The 20,445-nt window shown below is 47.2% G+C and overlaps 1 protein-coding gene across 4 annotated transcripts in view; it reads right to left on the reverse strand.

The window, feature by feature from the left end:
- Positions 1 to 14,152: 14,152 nt before the first annotated feature.
- The window catches only part of SNX29 (sorting nexin 29), a 552,359-nt gene continuing 546,066 nt past the window's right edge, over positions 14,153 to 20,445 (reverse strand). For 3 of the 4 annotated variants that reach the window (XM_067706614.1, XM_067706617.1, XM_067706618.1), the window contains one exon: positions 14,153 to 20,003. In XM_067706614.1, coding sequence (XP_067562715.1) covers positions 19,874 to 20,003 — 130 coding nt within the window. In that variant the 3' untranslated portion in view covers positions 14,153 to 19,873. The remainder of the gene's footprint in view (positions 20,004 to 20,445) is intronic. The other variant, XM_067706615.1, reaches the window with a different exon arrangement.

The raw sequence follows: 20,445 nt of genomic DNA on the forward strand, positions 1-20,445 counted from the left end.
GTGAGCAAGGCTGAGCTTGTGGAGTAGGGGTGGACTAGTCACGTACAAGCAAATGGTAAGATAATTCAAAATAAAATAGAACATGGTGGGGGGTATGTGTGATGCTGTTTTGCAACAGGATGGCCAGGGATGGCTGCTCTGAGAAGAAGACACATGACTTGAGAACAGAGAATGAGAAAGATTCAGAGATGTGAGCATCAGACTAAGAGTCCAGGGTGAGGTGGGCATATCTGAGGTAGAGGAAGGAGGCCACAGGGCAGGTCATGCCAAGTCATAGGATCAGCGTGGTCAGTGGGACTCAGGGCCACAGTCAGGGATTGCATTTCAACCTAAGCCCACGGAGAGCTGTGAGTGAGTTTTAAACACAGGGATGACATCTGATTGTATTCTTAAAACATTATTTGATCCAGTGGAATAACTCAGCAATAAGAGACTAAATTATTGATATCCACGGAACCATGGATGCGTCTCCCAAAGATTATGCCAAGTAAAAGAAGCCGGATACAATGAGTACATACTATACGATTTGATTTATATGATGCCAAGTAACAGGCAAACTAATCTACGGTGATAGAAACCAGAAACTGGGTGCTTGGCGGGGTAGGGCGGGAATTAACTGGAAAGGGGCAGGAGAGAACTTCCTTTTTTTTTTAGACTTTAAAAAAAAATTAATGTATAGTTGATTTACAATGTTGTGTTAATTTCTGCTGTACAGCAAAGTGACTCAGTTATGCACATATGTACATTCTTTTTTATATTGTTTTCCATTATGGTTTATCCCAGGAGATTGGATATAGTTCCTTGTGCTGTACAGTAGGACCTTGTTGTTTATCCGTTGTATATATAACAGTTTGCAGCTACCAACCCCAAACTCCCAGTCCATCCCTTCCCCTCCCCGCTCTCCCTTGACAACCACAAGTCTGTTCTCTGTCAGTGAGTCTGTTTCCGTTTCCTAGATAGGTTCATTTGTGCCATGTTTTAGATTCCACATGTAAGTGATATCATATGGTATTTGTCTTTCTCTTTCTGACTTATTTCACTTAGTATGATAATCTCTAGTTGCATCCATAGGAGAGAACTTTCTGGGAAGAAGGAAATACTCTATCTTATTAGGTGTAATATACATGTGATACACTAGTGTATATTACACACATGGCATATACATTTACATACCTACTTATATATAATTTGTATGTATTGTGTGTATATATATGTACGTGTATATGTGTGTATACATATGTACATACATATATACATATGCATGTGGGAATAGAACAGAGACCAGCTGGCAGGCTGCTGGGTCTCCAGGTGAGGGTGATGGTAACCTGGAGGGAGTGATGGCAGAAGCAGATAGATTTGGATAGTGTGTTACTTTCCTGTGACTGCTGTAACAAGTTACTACAAACTTTATGGCTTAAAATAACAGAAACTTATTTTCCAATAATCCTAGAGGCTACAAGTCCCAAATCAAGGTTCTGGCAGGGCCACGCTGCAGCTGAAGGCTCTAGGGAAGGGTCCTTTCCTGCGTCCTCCAGCTTCTGGTGGTGGCCATCCATCCTTGGTGTTCCCTGGCCTGTAGATGCACCACTCCAATCCCTTCATCCATCTTCACACGGGCTTTGTCTCTGTGTGTCTTCTCTTCTTTTTATAAGGACACTAGCCATTGGAGTTAGGATACCCGACTTCAGTAACCTCATCTTAATAACTAATTACATCTGTAAAGAGCCCATTTCCAAGTAAGGCCACATTCTGAGATTCAGGTAGACATGAATTTTGGGCGGACATGAAACAACCAGTATGAATAGAATTTGAAGGCAGAGTAGAAGGGCCTTGCTGATGGATCGAATGTAGTGGGAAGAGGGTGACGGAAGAGAAGTCGTGTGATTCATGTTGCAGGTTGAACAGCCCGGGGAGAGGCGCCCTTCACGTACACAGGGGAAAGGAGGAGAGGCAAGTTTGGGGGAGGCCTCAGGAGTTCCATTTGGGGCATATTTAGTTGGAGATGCCCATTAGACGTTCCCGTGGGACCTGAATGTAAACTGGGGTATTGTGATTGTAGAGACAGTAAGCAATGGGTAACATCCTCAGAAAAGAAGAAGCCAGTACCCATTCTTGAGTCTTAATGCTGAGAGGTTTCAAAATGTAGAGACGGAAGTCCCAGCAGCATTTGTGAATCTTCCAACAGACACAGACACAGAAATGCAAGTTACTCTAATAACAATAAGAAGGTGGGCTTTAAGACATTGTAGTTGTACTGCAGAGATAAGTCAGAATTATTGTCCACGTGTTCATGTAACTTGACAAAACAACCCACTCAAATTCACCTAATTCGTTTCAAGTGGGACAGGGAAACACTTCTGTTTTGTAAAGAATGAAAAAGCTCTTACAATATTCAGCATCAGAAAATTGTCAGCCTCTGGGTGATCCAGGTTTTGCATTCCTCTTCCTAGTCAGTGTTAGGGAACCACAAAAAAATTTTCAAGAGACCTGCTCTCTGGCAGACACAGGATCCCCCAGCACAGAATACAGGGAGCCCCATCCTTGGAGAAAGTCTATGGAGTGCCCCTCGGGGATGAGGGTAGACTGATGTCTCATGGTCCCAGTGATGTGTTTGGGGCCCACATGCACCCCGTCCCTAGTTCAGGGTTCATGGCCACCTGGGTGGGGTGTTTAAAGATGGGTGAACCTGAGAAGACCAACACATCATCCCCATTCGCAGAGCATCTGCTTGGGGGCCTGGCATGAGCTGGGATGCAGTGATCGATAAGGCTTAAGTCCGAGCCTTTACTCTCTGGGCTATTACAGTTAGGGCCAAGGTCCAATCAGCATCTTGGCTGGCTTTTCAGAGAAGTCTCATAGATGAAGGTAGATAATTGTTCCTTGTAACCAGGAGATACGGAGAAGAGTCCTAAAAGTGAGTGATCATTCACTTCACTATTCATTGACTGAACAAGTATCTACTGAGTGTCTACTGCGTTCCAGCAACGGGGGTGCAATGGTGCATAAAACCAACATGGTCCATTCCCTCTAGAGCAGGGGCAGCTGCTATCATAAGTAAGCAAACTCACAAATAAATGTTTAAGTATTGATATATACTACACAGTTTATGAGAGACGGGAAATAATGGTAGACCAGGAAGTCAGGAAAGGCTTCTCCGGGGAAGTGATGTTCAAGTTGGACCCAAAGAATGAGTGAGCCAGGCAGAAAAGGCAGGAAGAGCAATCCAGGCGGGGGGGGCCAGCATGTGCAAAGGGACCGGGGTAGGTGAGGGCTTAGCACGCTTGAGCCATGGGACAATCAAGAAGGTGGATGGAGAGGAGTAGAAGGGATGAGGGGAGGTGGGGAGAGGATGAGGCACAGAGAGGATTCGTGGGACTATCCTTACGTCTCCAGATGCAAACACAACCTTCGGAGACTCCAGGCCTGGGTTTCAGTCCTGCCCTCGGCTCTCACCAGTGGGGTGACCTGTGGCCCATTGTCTTGGAACATTTGCCCTTGTGGGAGGAGCCATGAGTGCCCTTCTACCCAGATGCCTGCCTCCCCACTGGTTTGGGAAGGCTGTGAAGTCCCCAGTACAGATATTCCTAGACTCGGCAGCAAGGCCATTTAATCTCCCTGGGCCTCGGTTTGCTCATCTGTGAGATGGGGGCAGTAACAGCGCCTGCCTTATAAGGTTGGGGTGAGGAGTGATGAGATATTTATGTGCAGGACTCCATTCAGGGCCCAGAATCTCGCAGTCATTCAGTAGCTGTTTGCGCCTAATACTTCTTTGCCTGTCACCGCTGCTGTGACCTCTGCTGCCCAGGTCCTCCAGGGTGGTCCCCAGACTGGGGGAAGGGGCATTGCCTGGGAGCCCGTTAGAAACGCACGTTCTCGAGCCTCAGCCAGCCGTCCGGCAGCAGCAGTTCTGGGGGTGGCCCAGCGGCTGGGTTTTAACATCTGTGTGATGGCAATGTACCATCAAATGTGAGACCCACTAGGATACTGAGGGCGGGGAGTGTCGAAGCATCACTCCCAGGGAACCAGGAGCTGAGGGCCAGACGCTGGCAGCACTGAAGAGCCCACAAAGCCACAAAAAGTAACAGTAGGTAAATAAAATGTGGTTTATCCATACAATGAAATACTATTCAGACATAAAAGGGAATGAAGTACTGACACGCGCCACAATAGAGATGAACCTTGAAAGCATCACGCTTAGTGCAAGAAGCCCGTCGTGGACTGGAGGGGCCAGGATCCGGCCCCCCGGGGCTGTCGGCCTCGGGTGGTCCCGTTCTCATCACGAAAGGTGCCCCGTCCCCCAGAGTGATGGGGACGATGTGGACGTCCCTGAGGCGGAAGGTGGCCTCTCTGAACCTCAGCCCCAGCCAGTGTCCCAGGTGACAGCTTGTCAGGCCACCCCGGGGGGTGTGCAAATTAAAAAACCTGCGCACACAGGACCTCTACTGGATCCATCACTTAGCTGTTTCCCGGAAAACTGATTACATAAAGACAAGGAACACGACATGATAAATACTGTGCCTAGGAAACAGCAAGAGAAAGGAAACAGAGCAGGGGACATGGCAGGGGGACAGATGATGCAGAAGCCAGAACGGTCACAGAATAGCGGTGTGAAATGAGAGGAAATTATTATTATTATTATTTTTTCTGGAAAAGACACATCGAGGTGGATCTGCTCATTTCCACACGCCCACAATCCTCGGGGAGGGAGTCCAGGCAAAGGAGAGGCTTGGGCACAGCAGCCCCTCCCCCACAAGCATATTGTGCTTCTGTTTAAGTTGGCCTTCAGTGCTGTGCGGCCTTGGGCACGTTGCCATACCTCTCTGGGCCTGTTTCCTCCATGGGATGCTGTAATGGGGCTACCCAGTCTCCACAGCAAGGGGGGGTGAGGACCATTTATTGAGCACCTGCTGTACGCTCATGCTCTGTAACTGTCCTCTCTCTGGGTTCTCCCATCCACCCTGTGAGGTGAACAAGATTGTTCCCACCTGACAGGTAGACTGAGGCTGCAGAGGGGTGAGCATCTGCCTGCGTCTCAATCCCTGTCCTTCCAGGATCTTTGTTGAGCTTCTTCAGAGTGTTTGGGTTTGCAAAGCGCTTCCCTTCCCCACGGGGTAGAATGGGGATGATCTGTTATCTCCACCTCGTGGGATTGTGAGGATTTTAAATAAGTTAAGGTGGCGGATGTGGAGATGTGCTAGTGCACTTGCTTCACAAAACGTTCTTGCTCCTGAAACGTGCCAGGGGCGTCTTGGCAGAGCAGTGGGGTCAGAGCAGAGAAAATGAGAAACAAGTGTACACCCGGCAGGACTTCCCTGGTGGCACAGTGGTTAAGAACCCGCCTGCCGATGCAGGGGACACGGGTTTGACCCCTGGTCCAGAAATATCCCACATGCTGCGAAGCAACTAAGCCCGTGCACCACAACTACTGAGCCTGTGCTCTAGAGCCTTCACAACTACTGAGCCCATGTGCCACAACTACTGAAGCCCACGTGCCTAGAGCCCACGCTCTGCAACAAGAGAAGCCACCACAATGAGAAGCCCGCACACAGCAATGAAGACCCAACGCAGCCAAAAAAAAAAAAAAAAAAAAAATGTACACCCAGCATGTGCAGCCCGGGGGAAGATACACGATCAACAGGTAACGATAAATGAATGTGAGACGCTGAACAGCATCTGTGTTGGCGGATGCTGGGGATGTCTGAGCGGGGCTGGTGCTCTAAGGGCTTTGTGTGTTTTACACACTTAATACACTGACCCATAAGGAAGGTGTGCTGTTATCCTCATTTCACAGATGGGGACACTTAGGCCCAGAGAGGGCAAGAGAGGCGCCCACGGTCACACAGGAGGTGGCAGAGCTGGCATGCAGGTCACTGCCTTGCAGGGGTCAATGCTTTTTCATCAGAGGTGCTCAAGGGCTTTCTTCACTCACCTAGCGTTTCTGGGTCTGAGCATCATGTTTATGTAAGTTTGAGGAACCAGTAAGTGCCGGCCGTGTCATCAAAGAGGGAAATCCCAGGGGCCCTTTATGGCAGGCGGGCTTCTCAGAGGAGCCGGCCCTGCCTCTCTCTCCTTTCCTCAATGCTTTCGGCCCTGGTTCGTGCCCATCTCCCTTCCCTGCGGACTGTTAGGATAGAGGCAGCCACTGCAAACAAGCCAACATAGCGATAACTCAAGTCGCGCGTAGTTTTTGGTTTCCCAGTGCACATAAAAGTCCTGTGTACACTGTACTGTAGTTTATTGTGTGCAGTACCATTATGTCTAAAAAACAATGTACATGCCTTAATTAAAAAATACTTTATTGCTAAAAAATGCTGTCATCTGACAATGCAGGGATATCACAAACCTTCAATTTTTTTTAAAAAAAAAGTAATTATCTGTGAGGTGCACTAAAACAAAGTATGCCTGGATTTTAGAAGTCATCTGTTGCAACCCCCAGCTTGAGTAGTAATTCTCTAGCAGCCGCTTGAGAGTGATCCACTCACTTCTATTTGATCACAAAGTTTACCTCTTTCAAGGAGTCTTTTATACAGCCCATGAAAAATGTTCCTGTTATAAGTTTTTCCATTATATTGACTTAAAGTCTTCAAACTTCGAAGTCCAAATTAGTGACAGAGACCCACGGTAGCATAGGATAGAAAACACCACACATTAGTGAACTTTCATTCAACTTTTCTTTCATTATTCTTTTAATGCCCTTTAGTGAAAAGAGCTAACGCTTGGGTGTGAACAGATTTGGGTTTGAATCCCCAGCCGTATACACTTGGGCAAGCTAATCACTCCTCTGGGCTTTAATCATCTCTTCTATGAAATCAGGATAATTATTTATTTTAATTGTGAAAAAGTACACACAACATAACATTTACTGTCTTAACCATTTTTAAGTATACAGTTTGGTGGCATTAAGTACATTCATATGGTTGTACAACCGTCACCCCTATCTGTCTCCATTCTGCAAAACTAAAACCCTGTACCCATTAAACACTAGTCCTCAACCCCTCTTCCCATCCCCTGGCAACCACCATTGTATTCTGTCCCTATACTTACTATAGTAAGTACCACGTGTAAGTGGAATTAGACAGTATTTGTCCTCTTGTGTCTGGCTTATTTCACTTAGCGTAATGTCTTCATGGTTCATCCACGTTGTAGGTTGTCAGAATTTCCTTCCTTTTTAAGGCTGAGTACTATCCATCGTATGTATGTACTACATTTTCTTAACCATTCTGTCAATGGACGCTTGGGTTGCTTCTGTGTTTCAGCTACTCTGAGTAATGCTGCTGTGTACGTGGGTGTACAAATATCTCTTCAAGACCCTGCTTTTAATTCTTTTGGATATATATCCAGAAGTGGAATTGTTGAAGCACATGGTAATTCTATGTTTAATTTTTTAAGGAACCACCACACTGTTTTTATAGCAGCTGCACCATTTGACATTCCCACCAACAATGTGCAAAGTTTCCAGTTTCTCTACATCCTCACTAACACTTGTTATTTTCTGTTCGCTTTTGTAAAAATGGTAGCCATCCAGGGGTTTCCCTGGTGGCACAGTGGTTAAGAATCCGCCTGCCAATGCAGGGGACATGGGTTTGAGCCCTGCTCCAGGAAGATCCCACAAGCCGTGGAGCAACTAAGCCCGTGCGCCACAACTACTGAGCCTACGCTCTATAGCCTGCGAACCACAACTACTGAACCCATGTGCCACAACTACTGAAGCTCACACACCTAGAGCCCATGCTCTGCAACAAGAGAAGCCACCGTATTGAGAAGCCTACGCACCTCAACAAAGAGTAGCCCCCACTTGCTGCAACTAGAGAAAGCCTGCGTGCAGCAACAAAGACCCAACACAGCCAAAAATAAATAAATTAAATAAATTAAGAATCTGCTTGCCAGTGCAGGGGACATGGGTTTGAGCCCTGGTCCAGGAAGATCCCACATGCCACAGAGCAACTAAGCCCATGCGCCACAACTACTGAGCCTGTGCTCTAGAGCCTGCAAGCCACAACTGCTGAGCCCGCGTGCTACAACTACTGAAGCCCATGCACCTAGAGCCTGAGCTCCGCAACAAGAGAAGCCACTGCAATGAGAAGCCCGCACACCACAACGAAGCGTAGCCCCCGCTTGCTGCAACTAGAGAAAGCCTGCATGCAGCAATGAAGACCCAATGCAACCAAAAATAAATAAAATTTAAAAATTAAAAAAAAATTAAAAACATAAAATAAAATGGTAGCCATCCAAATGCGTATGAGGTGTTATCTCATTACAGTTTTGATTTGCATTTCTGTAATGATTACCGGTGTTGAGCATCTTTTCATGTGCTTTTGGTCACATGCTCTTTGTATATCTTAGGATAACTGTCTATTCAAGTCCTTTGACCATTTCGAATTGGGTTTTTTTTGTTGTTGTTGTTGAGTTTTGAGTTCTCTACATATTCTGGGTATTAATCCCTTATCACAAATTTGATTTGCCAGTATTTTCTTCCATCCTCTGAGCTGCTTTTTTACTCTGTTGATATTGTCTTATGATGTCCAAAATTTTTAAAATTTTTGATAAGTTGAATCTATTTTTTCTTTTGTTGCTTGTGCCTTTGGTGTCATATTCAAGAAATCACTGTCAAATCCAGTGTTGTGAAGACTTCCCCCTGTGTTTTCTTCTAAGAGTTTTATACATTTATTTAGGTCTTTGATCCCTTTTGAGATAATTTTAGTATATGGTGTTATGTAAGGCCCCAACTTCCTTTTCTACATGGACAACCAGTTTTCCTATTTGTTAAAAGACTGTCCTTTTCCCATCAAATGGTCTTGATACCCTTATCAATGAATCATTTGGCCATATATGCAAGGGCTTATTTATGGGTTCTCTATTCTATTCTATTTGTCTGTATGTCTTTCTTCATGCCACTACCACACTGTTTTTTTTTTTTTTTAAAGACTTTTTTTTGATGTGGACCATTTTTAAAGTCTTTATTGAATTTGTTACAATAGTGCTTCTGTTTTATGTTTTGGCCCTTTGGCTGTGAACATGTGGGATCCTAGCTCCCCAACCAAGGGTTGAACCTGCACCCCCCACGTTGGAAGGCAAAGTTTTAACGACTGGATCACCAGGAAAGTCCAACTGCCACACTGTTTTGATGACCGTAGCTTTGTTAAAAGTTTTGAAATCAAGAAATATGAGTCTTCCAGACTTGTTCTTCCTTTTCAAGATTGTTTTAGCTATTTTGGGTCCCCTGAGCTTCCATATGAATTTTTAAATGGATTTTTTTCTATTTCTGAAAAAAAAAAAAAGATGATTGGGATTTTGATAGGGATTGCATTCATCAGTCAATCACTTTGGGTAGTGACATCTTAACAATATTAAATCTTCTAATCCATGAAGATTACACATGGTATGTGTTTCCATTTATTTATGTCTTATCTAATTTCTTTCAGCAATGTTTTATAGTTTATTGTACAAGTCTTTTGCCTCTTTGGTTAATACCTAAGTATTCTTTTTGATGCTATTGTGAGTTGAACTGTTTTCATAATTTTCCTTTCAGTTTATTCATTGTTAATGTACAGAAATGCAACTGATCTTTGTGTGCTGACTTTGTACCCTGCTACTTTGCTGAAATTGTTTATTATCTCTAACAGTTGTGGGGTTTTTGTTTGTTTTGTTTTGCAGAATCTTTAAGGTTTTCTATATATAAGATCCTATCATCTATGAATAGAGAGGATTTTACTTCTTCCTTTTCAATTTGCATGCTTTTTATTTCTTGCCTAATTGCTCTGGTTAGAACTTCCAGTACTATGTTTGAATAGAATTGGCAAAAGTGGACACCCTCATCTTGTTCCTGTTCTTAGAGGAAATGTTTTCAGTCTTTCACTGCTGAATATATGTGGTGTTTGCTGTGTTTTTTTTTTAATATATGGTTTTTATTATGTTGAGGTATGTTCCTTCTATTCCTAGTTTGTTGAGTGTTTTTGTTATGTAAGGGTGTTGAATTTTGTCAAATGCCTTTTCTGCATCTATTGAGATGATCAAGTGGGTTTTTCCCCCTTTCATTCTGTTCACGTGGCATATTAATCAATTTTCACATGCTGAACCATCTTTGCATTCCAGGAATAAATCCCACTTGGTCATGGTGTATAATATTTTTAATATGCTGTTGAATTCTTTGTTAGTGTTTTGTTGAGGATTTTTGCATCGGTGTTCACCAGGGATATTGTTTGTAGTTTTATTTTGTAGTTGTTTTGTCTGCCTTTGTATCAGGGTAATACTGCCCTCATAGAATGAGTGAGAAGTCCCTCTTCTTCAATTTTTTGGAAAAGTTTGAGGATTGGTATTAGTTCTTTAAATGTTTGGCAGAATTCACCAGTGAAGTCATCAGGTCCAGAACTTTCCTTTCTGCAGAGATTGATTACTAATTCAACCTTCTTACTAGTTATACATAAGTTTATTCAGATTTTCTATTTCTTTGATCCAGTCTTGGTAGGTTTTGTGTTTCTAGAAATTTGTCCATTTCATCTAGGTTATCCAACTTGTTGGCATAAAATTGTTCGTGGTACTCATAATCCTTTTATTTCTGTAGAATCAGTAGTAATGTCCCCATTTTCATTTCTGATTTTAGTAAATCGAAACTTCTTCTTTTTTCGTTGGTCCATCTAGCTAAAGTTTTTCAATTTTGTTGATACATTTCAACAACTTTCATTAATTTTCTCTGTTGCTTTTCCACTCTCTGTTTTATTTCTGCTCTAATTTTTATTATTTCTTCCTTCCGTTAACTTTGAGTTTAGTTTGTTCTTTTTCTAGTTCCTGAAGTTGTAAGATTACAGTGCTGATTTAGGTCTTTCCAGTTTTTTAATATAGGCATTTATAGCTATAAATTTCTCCTTTGGCATTGCTTTTGCTGCATCCCATAGGTTTTGGTATGTCGTGTTTTCATTTTCATTTGTCTTGAAGTATTTTCTAATTTCCCTTGTGATTTCTTTGATCCATTGGCTGTTTGTACTGTTTTTCACAAATCTGTGATTTTTCCATTTTCCTTCTGTTATTGATTTCTAACTTTATCCCATCAGGTTGGAGAGGACACTTTGTATGAAATCTATCTTTTAGAATCTGTTGAGACTTGTGGCCTAACATATGGTCTGTCCTGGAAAATGTCCCATGTGCACTTCAGAAGCATGTATATGCTGCGACTATTGGGTAGAGTGCTCTGTGTATGTCTGTTAGATTTAGTTGGTTTATTGTGTTAAATCCTCTGTTTCCTTACTTATCTTCTGTCTGGTCGTTCTGTCCATTATTGAGAGTGGGTTATCGAGGTCACCAGCTATAACTGTAGAACTGTCTGTTTCTCTGTTCAATTCTGTAAGTTTTTGCTTTCTATTTTTTGATTATTATTAGGTACATAAATGTTTATAACTGTTATATCTTCTTCCTGTTTTGAAACTTTCATTAAAATCTATTTTGTCTGATATCGTATAGCCACTCCTCTTTTGGTTGCTACTTGCATGGAATATCTTTTTCCATACTTCCACTTTAAATCTATTTGTGGTTTTAGATCTAAAGTGAATCTCTTTTAGATAAAATATAGTTGGATCATGTGTTTTTATTCATTCTGCTAATCTTTGTCTTGGTTGGAAAGTTTAATCCATTTAAATTTAATTACTGATAAGGAGGGACTTATTCTGTCATTGCTATTCATTTTCTATATGCCTTCTAGCTTTTTTGTCCCTTATTCCATGCATTGCTGTCTCTGGTGTTTAGTTTTTCGCGTGAACTGTTCCTTTCCATCTCCTTCTGTGTATATTCTATAGCTGTTTTCTTTGTGATTACCATGAGGATTACATTTAACAACCTAAAGTTACTTTGAATAATGATTTGAATTTACATCAGCTTAACTTTAGTAACAAAAAAACTCCTGCTCCTTTACAGCTCCATCCCCACCCCTTTATACATCTTTGTACATTGTGTGCTCCCAAACATAAATAATTTTTTTAAATGCATTAGTCTCTTAAATTATGAAGAAAACAAAATGTGGAGTTACAAACCAAAGTTACAAGTAATACCGGCTTTTAGACTAGCTTGTCAGTTGGGCTTGACTAGGGCTGGGTTTTTGCCAAGCAAGTGTGAAAGAGGGGCAGGGGACTCACGGATGTCCCCAAAGGGAGCGATGATCGTCATGGCCCACAGAACCAGCGCTGGGATGGGGTGCTTTGGCAAGAGAATGTGAGGAGGACAGGTTTTTAAAAATGACAGATTGCAGGCCTGAAAAATTTGAACAGTTGTTGCTGTGAGGGCACTAGAGCAAAGTGCTGGGGGGACAGAGTGGATCAGAGCAGAGAATCTGACGTCAAGATTACAGAGGTGGTGCAGTGATGGACGCCGCGTTGGTCTAGAAGAGCTGTAAGTGGCACAGAGGAATAGCCTCTGGAGAGGAAGCAGCTCAGAGAAGCGAGATGCGGGGTGTGGCCGGAGGGGATGGAGGGGCCCCTGATGAGTGAGGCGTTGATCATCAGTGAGTGAGAAGCAGCTCGGAGGTCAATATACAAGTCCAAGCGTAGGCATAGAGAGTGCTACAGGTGAATGGCATGAGCGTCAAAGGAATTGATGTTTTTAAGGAGGCAAAGTGGTTTGAAGCAGGGAAATTGAGAATTGGGAATATGGATTGAGGGAGAATAAAACAGCTTCCTTGGGGGAGCTCGAGTGAATAGGGCCCTTGGGAGATAGCCGTGCTTGGAGATGGCTGGGAAGCTGGGAGGAGACGTTGAGGATTATCGGGGAGTTTGTTCCGTACTGGGAGCGAGGGAGGGGAGACCAGAACAGATTAGAGCGTGGCCAAGACAGTCCAGGCTGTGGGCACGGTGGAAACAGTCCTCTGTTTTTTTTTTTTTTTTTTAACATCTTTATTGGGGTCCTCTGTTTCTTTTCTACCTTGAGGCTGGGGGACCTCGGGCCAGCACTCAACCTGTGTGTAGTTTTCTCATATGTTCAAATACAGGATACACTGGGTTGGCATAGGGTTAAGTAACCTGGAGGCTGTAGGGCACAGGACGCAGTGCGATCCATGAATGTGCCCTCAAAGTCCAGAGTTGGTCCCACCCCTTCTCCTGTTTCATCAGCCCTGGAGTGCCCTTTCCACAGCACTGGGCTCAGCAGTCTGCAGTGCACCCTTCGTGGGGCCCTGAGCAGAATCGCCCCAGGATTTGCGGGTATGACTTTTATGTACTGACCTTATGCCTAGGCTCTTATCATCCTGGTTAAAAAGGTTAAGTACCTTGCTATAGGGTATGGATTTTTAAGCCAATGTAAATTTGGGGTAGGGAGCAGGGGACAGTGTAGTATTTCTTTCTCATCCTTTAGGTCACAGCTTACATGTCACACCTGCCAAGAGAACCCCTTGGTCTAGCCTCATGGTTCTCAAGGGGGGACCATTCCTCACTCCGGGGACGTGTGGTCGAACCTGGACACATTTCTGGTTGTCAGCACGGAAAGGGTTCTAGGGGCATTTGGTGTTAGCGGCCAGGGCTGCTGACCATCTTACAGTGACAGGACAGTTCCCCTGACACAGAATTGTCCAGCCCCAAATGTCAGCAGTGCCGAGGGTGAGAAAGCCTGGCCTGGACTGTTCACAGGAGATCCTTTCTCCAAGCCCTGCTTATTCCTTCATGGTACTTACTGTGGTCTGTAATTATCCGGACGGCTGACTTTAAGAAGTGTGTGTGTGTACAGACAGACAGGTGGATGGAGAGATAGACAGGAAGAAATATACATAGAATTGTCCATCTGCCTTACTTGGAATGTGAGTCCAAAATGGCAGGGGTCTTTTCTGTCTTGGTCACTGCTGCATGCCCGGTGCCTTGCATGATGGTATACAGTAGGTGCCCAATAACTATCTGTTTCTGAGTGAATGAATAGGAGGGGCTTTTGTTCTTCTGTAGAGAATTTTGATTCTACATCTGCAATGAATACAGACCTGCCTAATAACTCAAAATAGGATTTTGCTCCACTTCAAATACAAGTGATGTTCGTCCAATCAGATCCTGTTGTTCAGGATAACATGTGCAATGGTGAAGGACCTTTCTGGAAGTTTTTATAACATGTATATTGGAAGTTCACCTAATCCCCAACTGCTGAAAAAAGAATGGACACAAAGAATCAGAGAGACCATAAACCGAGTATCTAATTTAGAAAATGTCACTGTTTTAATGTTGTCAGTTGTAAAGAGGTGTGTCTTAACCAGACTGTAACAAAATTACCACAGCTTATTCCAAAAGAAAATTTTAATACAAGAGATTTTAGAAAATTAAACACATTTGCTTAAAAATTCTATTGTGTAAACCTTAACAGAACAGGGTAGTTAAGATAATACTATGTGTTTCAGAGCGAATCCGCGGGCTTCTAGGCCTCACATCCAGACACTAGACTCTAGATTTGTCGCCTTGTTCCCTGCGACAGACGGCTCACTGGGACCCGATCGTGGGTGACTCCGGCTGGGTCACCATGGCACGTGTAGTCAAAAGACTCCCTCCTCCAAGAAGTCAGCATCTGATGAGTTAAGCAAAGTGTTCTACCAAATGGCGATGCCAGGGATGGTGCCACTAAGGCTGCAGAGGCAGAGACATTCTTTCTAGGATGAATCCTAGATAATAAAAAATCCACCACCCCCTCACTCCTGGCTATGCCTGTTCTCCAGCTCATCTCTGGAGGGGCTAGCAACTCTGGGTGCAAACGTGTGATCCCCCATTTTGTAACCTTCCATGTCCTCAGTCCCAGTTTTTGCAAGGGCGTCCCCTTGTATGGTCTCAGGTGATGGTGGAAAGAATTGTCGGAGGTGCATGGCTTCTTCCCTTGCAGTTCATGAAAGCAGGAGGCAGACCTGATGGGATTCGAGGGCAGGCGGGGAGCCTGGGCGGGTCAGCTAGTGGTTTTCAGTGACGATGGCAAAACATTTATGTGCCAGTAAGAACTGAATCCCTGGACCTCGAAACACTCATGGGTCCAGCTTGTCCTTAGAGTGGGGTTGCTCATCCTTGCTATAGCCTCAACCATCTTTTAGAGAAACCAGATTTTTTTTTCCACTTCTCTTCCTAAACTGATTGGGTAGATAAGGAAACCCATTTAATGCGGTTATTAGGATTCAGAGATGAAAGTAAGGGCTCCTTAACAGACTTGAGAACTACCCATCCAGGCAACGGGCATGGCGGAAGGGAAGGTCAGAAATCCCGTCACGAACTGGGCAGGGGCGTTTCAGTCACAGTGGGATGAGCCGACAGCTGCTCTGCTCAGAGCACGGAGATCGGCAAGGCTCCACCCTCACTTCTATCGATCCAGTAGCCGAAGTTTTATTTTGGAAACGTAATCAAGACCACGTGTTAGGGAAACATGAAAAATGAATTTTTTGGCATGGGAATGTTAGATAAAATATACAGTGCTACAGTTGTGCAAAATTAGCACAGAAGCCAATCTGAACAGCAAACATTTAATGTTAGCTTTAATGAAACAATACACAATATTGTGAAAAATGATCGTTGCAAAAGGCCTTGCTCGTGAGCAGATGCCTGCGTGCCAGGAGCGCCCAGCCTGGGGGAAGGTCCAGTGTGGGTGGCAGTGTCCCGAGGGAAACACCGAGACAGGGTCAAGATAGTTATTGCCTTTGGGGTTGAAGCTCGAGCAGGGCGTGCTCCTTCTAGGGTGCCTCTTAGCCGATCTGAGGCTCCCAGGCAGGGTCCTCTCTGCAGGTCCTGGGGGATGCCCACGCAGCTTGAGGCTGAGAATCCAGCCTGTTCTTTACCGTCAGTGACACGCCAGGCGAGGTGCCCCCTTTGGGGGAGAGCACCTCCCATGAATGGGCGCTGGTACCAACTTGCCAGGCTGAGGGATGAAGGAAGGATGCCAGGCGTGACCGGTTAGGGGAGGTCTGCTGGGGCCCGAGGTCAGGGCCTGGCCTCCAGGTGAGGGGGCCGGCTGGTGGCACCCCCTGTGAGGGTGAGCAGGTGGTGTGGGGGGGCCAAGGCCTGAAACCCTGTGACCTGGTCCTCCAGTGGGCAAACTGTGTCCTGAGGAAACAGGAGAAAAAGAGGAGGGAAGGCCACCGGCTCGCCCGGGCCGCAGAGCCCTAGTTCAGGGTGTTAGGAGTGCTTCGGAGCAACTGGGCTGGCGGGTGGGTCTTCATTCCTGTTTCCTGATTCTGAGCCCAGAACCTGGGGATTAATTCTTGGGCCTCCGGTGCCTGCTGCCTCTGGGCAGTAGCTGCATCTGTGTTATCAGTCCCACGGACAGACTTAAACAGCTCTGATTGCCTCTGTTGTTTTAAAGGCACAGCACAGCCCGTAAAATCCAGCGGTTATCAAAGAACACATCTCAGTAGGCCCCATGCTGTGTGACCAGACCTTGTCCACAAACACTGGTCCGCGTCCCTCCGCCTCACCCTTCACGCCCTTGCCAGATCTCACAAGGTGGTACTGTCTGTACAACTCAATCAGGTGATGCCTTTTGTAGCCAGGAAGCCCCTGGATGGGCCTGGTGTTAAAGGCGACCACCGTGGGGTTTAACAGCCTTTCCCAGGAAAGCCGCCGCCTCGCCCAGGGCCTGACTGTGGAGAGAGGCTGGGCTGTTTCAAGCCAGGATTCCAGACCAGCTGCAGCAGGAGCTGGGAAAGCTTGCTTCTGGGCGAGGTTTCCACCAGCCTCGGACCGCCCTTCTGGGAGCTTTGGTTTTCTCTATTAAGGAGAGATGTCTCTACCCAGCCCTGCTTTTCCTGGGTCTCCTTTATCTGGGGGAAAAGGAGGGAGCAAACAAGATGGCAGAGATGGACCCGGTTGATGCTGTGGCCCGTTCTGGCTGAAGCCGCCCCTGAGCAGACAGCCTGGCTTTGCAGAGGGGACCTGGAGGGGCCTCTCCCTCCCTGTACAGGTGGGGTACCAGAGGGTCAAGGCCGTCTTGAGAGAGGGGCCCTTCAGTTCCTTTCAGAATGGGGGGTGGCTTCCTCTCTCAGACGCCGACTTTGGAGGCTCCAAACAATCTTCTAATTTGATCAAGGAGAGAGAAGCAACGCCAACTGCTCCTTTCTGAAGGGCTGTCTTTCCCCCCGATGGGTCCCAGGGCATTTCCCACCCTCTGAACTGGAGGTGGATTGATGGGCAGATGATGACACATCCTCAGGGGCTGGCATTTGTCCCAGACCTCCGCCTGGACCTCGGTGTTTTATTCCTTCTCTAGGAGCTGGGGAGTCTGCCCCTTCTAAGTCCATCCCGCCACCCTCGAGAGCAGGGCAGGAGTATTTTGAGCAGCTGGATGGACTAATCACTGCAGAGCATTCCATGTGATTCCAAAGTTAAGGCTTTGAGGAGGTGCTGTAATGTGCATGTCACATGCATGTCTGAGCTGAAATCAAAGCAATTGAAGATCAGGGTTTCTGCAGGATCACGAAAACGGAGGTACAGAGAGCAAGCAGCCTGGAGGGTCCCCGTGGGGCCCCCAGGAACATGCTTTTTACAATCCACATTTTGGGAGAACAGGGCAAGTTTTCCATGAATAATTAAGCTTTAAAAAATGGGGAGGCAGGGCTTCCCTGGTGGCGCAGTGGTTGAGAGTCCGCCTGCCGATGCAGGGGACATGGGTTCGTGCCCCGGTCCCGGGAAGATCCCACATGCCGCGGAGCGGCTAGGCCTGTGAGCCACGGCCGCTGAGCCTGTGTGTCCAGAGCCTGTGCTCCGCAGCGGGAGAGGCTACAACAGTGAGAGGCCCGCGTACAGAAAAAAAAAAAAAAAAAAAACTGGGGAGGCAGAGTTTCTCCTTTTTAAATACGGGCTGCGAGTGCATTTGTATCTCCCAGCTCAGCATCTGTCCGCCGTAGCTATGGATGCCTTTTTTTTTTTTTTTTTTTGGCTCTTTTTTTTTAAACTCCATGCACAGAATGTCAAAGCTGGCTCCTGGTGGGGTGGCTGGAGAAGGCGAGACCAGACTCGCACTCAGATGTGTTTCGGGTCAGGCGCCAGAAAAGGCTGGCTGATCGGAACCCTTGGCCCTGGGGGGTGTCGGGGCAGCGGTTCCATTCTGGGTCTAGTACAACCGGAGAGGAGACACCTTGGGAACAGATCCGGCTGTGCAGCCTGTCAGCTGGCGTCAAACTGACTGCTGTGGAGAGATCCAAATGCGGGGGGCTGGGGTCTGGGGCAGCTGGAGCTTCCAGACAGTCCTGGAGGATCTGGTCGAGGAGGGCTCTGTGTTGAAGGCAGCACTGTGGGACTCGGGATTCCAACAAAGTGCACGTGCAGTGGCTCCGTCGGCACACACGCGGAAGAGGGAAACCACGTTGCCTTTCTAGGACACAGGGTCCCTCGGGTCCTCTGACCCCCACGAGCTGACAGCAGGGCCCCCAGACACTCCCCACTCCATCTGCGGAGAACAGCCGGCTTGTTTCGCTCACCTGGACCTGGCTCACCTGGCAGAATGTTCCCTCAGAAGTCACGCGGGCCTCCTCCGAGTCTCTGGAGGGCTGTGCGTAGATGATCTCAGCTCTGCTTAACGGCTCTGATGAGTTTCCTTTTGGCTGATGGGAGGAACACGCAACACAAACCTTCCAGGTCATTCCTTCCTGAGTTTTCCGCTATCTAGGAAATCCTCAGTGATTACCCACACCGCTCACCCAGTTGTAAGCTGACGAGTGGTCAGCCTTCTACCGACCATCTTTCACACACATTCATACCGGCTATTGTCCCCAGAAAACGCCTCTCTTTGTATCAGCAGCTGAGGATGGCTCTTGCCCAGGGTGGGAGAGAGTCCCATGATTCTGGATGTTAAAGCTGGCTAAATGGCTCTGGTCCCATGGGGCGAGCTGCCAGGGGGGCCCCCGCTCTGAATGGGAGGGGCAGAGGGATTGGTCTTGGGCACACAGGGCCCTGCTCCTGCTGAGAACATGCTGGCTGACAGAGGCTGTGTTGCACACCCTCGTCTTTAGGGGATGATCATGATCTGTGCAGAGTGGACACTTGTGTCCAAGTTCACAGAGAGCCACGCTGAGCGTCTGGGAGCCCCGGGGCCAGGTCTGAAAGCCCGAGGTCCACAGAACCTTCTGGAGCTGAGTCTCTAACAGCCTGAGGGCTCTCCTCTAGGCTTTCGAGGCCAAGGCCACCGACTCCTGGATAGCCCAGAGCTCTCCAATACAGGTCACTGGGTTGCTGCTGCTGGCTGGCCTGACCAGGTGCACATGGGCCTAGGGGGCCTCAGGTTTCCTAAAGGGGCTGGTCCTTCCAGAACCAACCATAAGGAGGTAGGGAAGTTCTCCAAGAACCACAGTTCCACATCCCTCTAATGGCTCCTTCACACGAAGGTCACGGGACTGTCTCCCTGGAGCGCGGTGGCAAGAACTAGGGTGTCTACTGACCACTGGTGGGGAGTGCATAGTAAGGAACTAGCCTCCACCCAAACCCTTCACGTCCATAGGTTGTAGCAGGCAAACATTAAACAGGGGAAAAAACCCCAAACCAGTCATTCGAATTCCCACATGGGCAAGAGTTAAGAGGGGGTTTCTCAATGAACCTTCTGACCAACTGAGACATCAGACTCGTGCATCTCAACCAGGGGGCTCCGAGCCCGATCCAGCGCCCACCCTCCTGCTGGCCCCTGAGCTGGAGGGAGGGGAACGGCTGGCCCTCACGGCCCAGGGCAGGGCCCGGGGAGAGCAGGGCCCACATGTCTGCGTCTGTCCAGCGAGGAGCTGCCCTGCTCTCACACGGCCCAGTTTAATCAGGGTGTCACGGGACCGGCGGGGAAGGTGTGCTCTCTGGGGTTCACCGGGGGGACAGGGTTGTCCCTCCGAGGTGGAAGGGGCCAGCTGCCGTGGCCTGGGTGGAGGCAGCTGGCGCAGCACGTAGGGCCCGAGTCTGGGTGGCCATCGAGGTCAGAGGTCGCCGCTCTGGGGCTCCACGTTGCGCGTCTCCCTGGGGTGACCTCGGGACAGCTTGGGGAAGCGGGAAGCCACTTTGGGCCGGCTGTTCTTGGTCAGCGGTTCTCCGGGAGGGGTGACGTCACTGTAAGACAGAGCGGGGAAGAATCGGGTTAAGTCAGGGTTCCAAGTGCAAATAGCTACAAGCAGGGCAGCAGGGGCTGGGGTGGGGTGGACGGTGGGAGTGGCCTCCGGGGCATGGCGGCTGCCTGGCTGGGTGGCAAGAGCGGCGTGGAGAAATGGGGAGGGGCGTCCACGTTGTCGTGTAAACTTCCTGTCCGTCAACAGCGCCCAGCACAGCTCTGGGGCCACAGCTCTGGACCCGCTTTTAAGTCAACGAAAGACGGTTCTGGCCCCGGCTGTCTTCTGTCTTCATTGATCTTCCAGCAAAGGCACATTTCAAAGTCCAAGAAAGAAAATGCTTGGGAGAACACTGCATTTAAAGTCATAAAAGATGCACAAACACAGGAGAGGGAATTATGTCCGCCAAGGTCCAATTGTAAGGGCGTTTACGACAGCAGTAGGTA

This window comes from Pseudorca crassidens, chromosome 15 (genome assembly GCF_039906515.1).
Source record: "Pseudorca crassidens isolate mPseCra1 chromosome 15, mPseCra1.hap1, whole genome shotgun sequence".
Lineage (NCBI taxonomy): Eukaryota > Metazoa > Chordata > Mammalia > Artiodactyla > Delphinidae > Pseudorca > Pseudorca crassidens.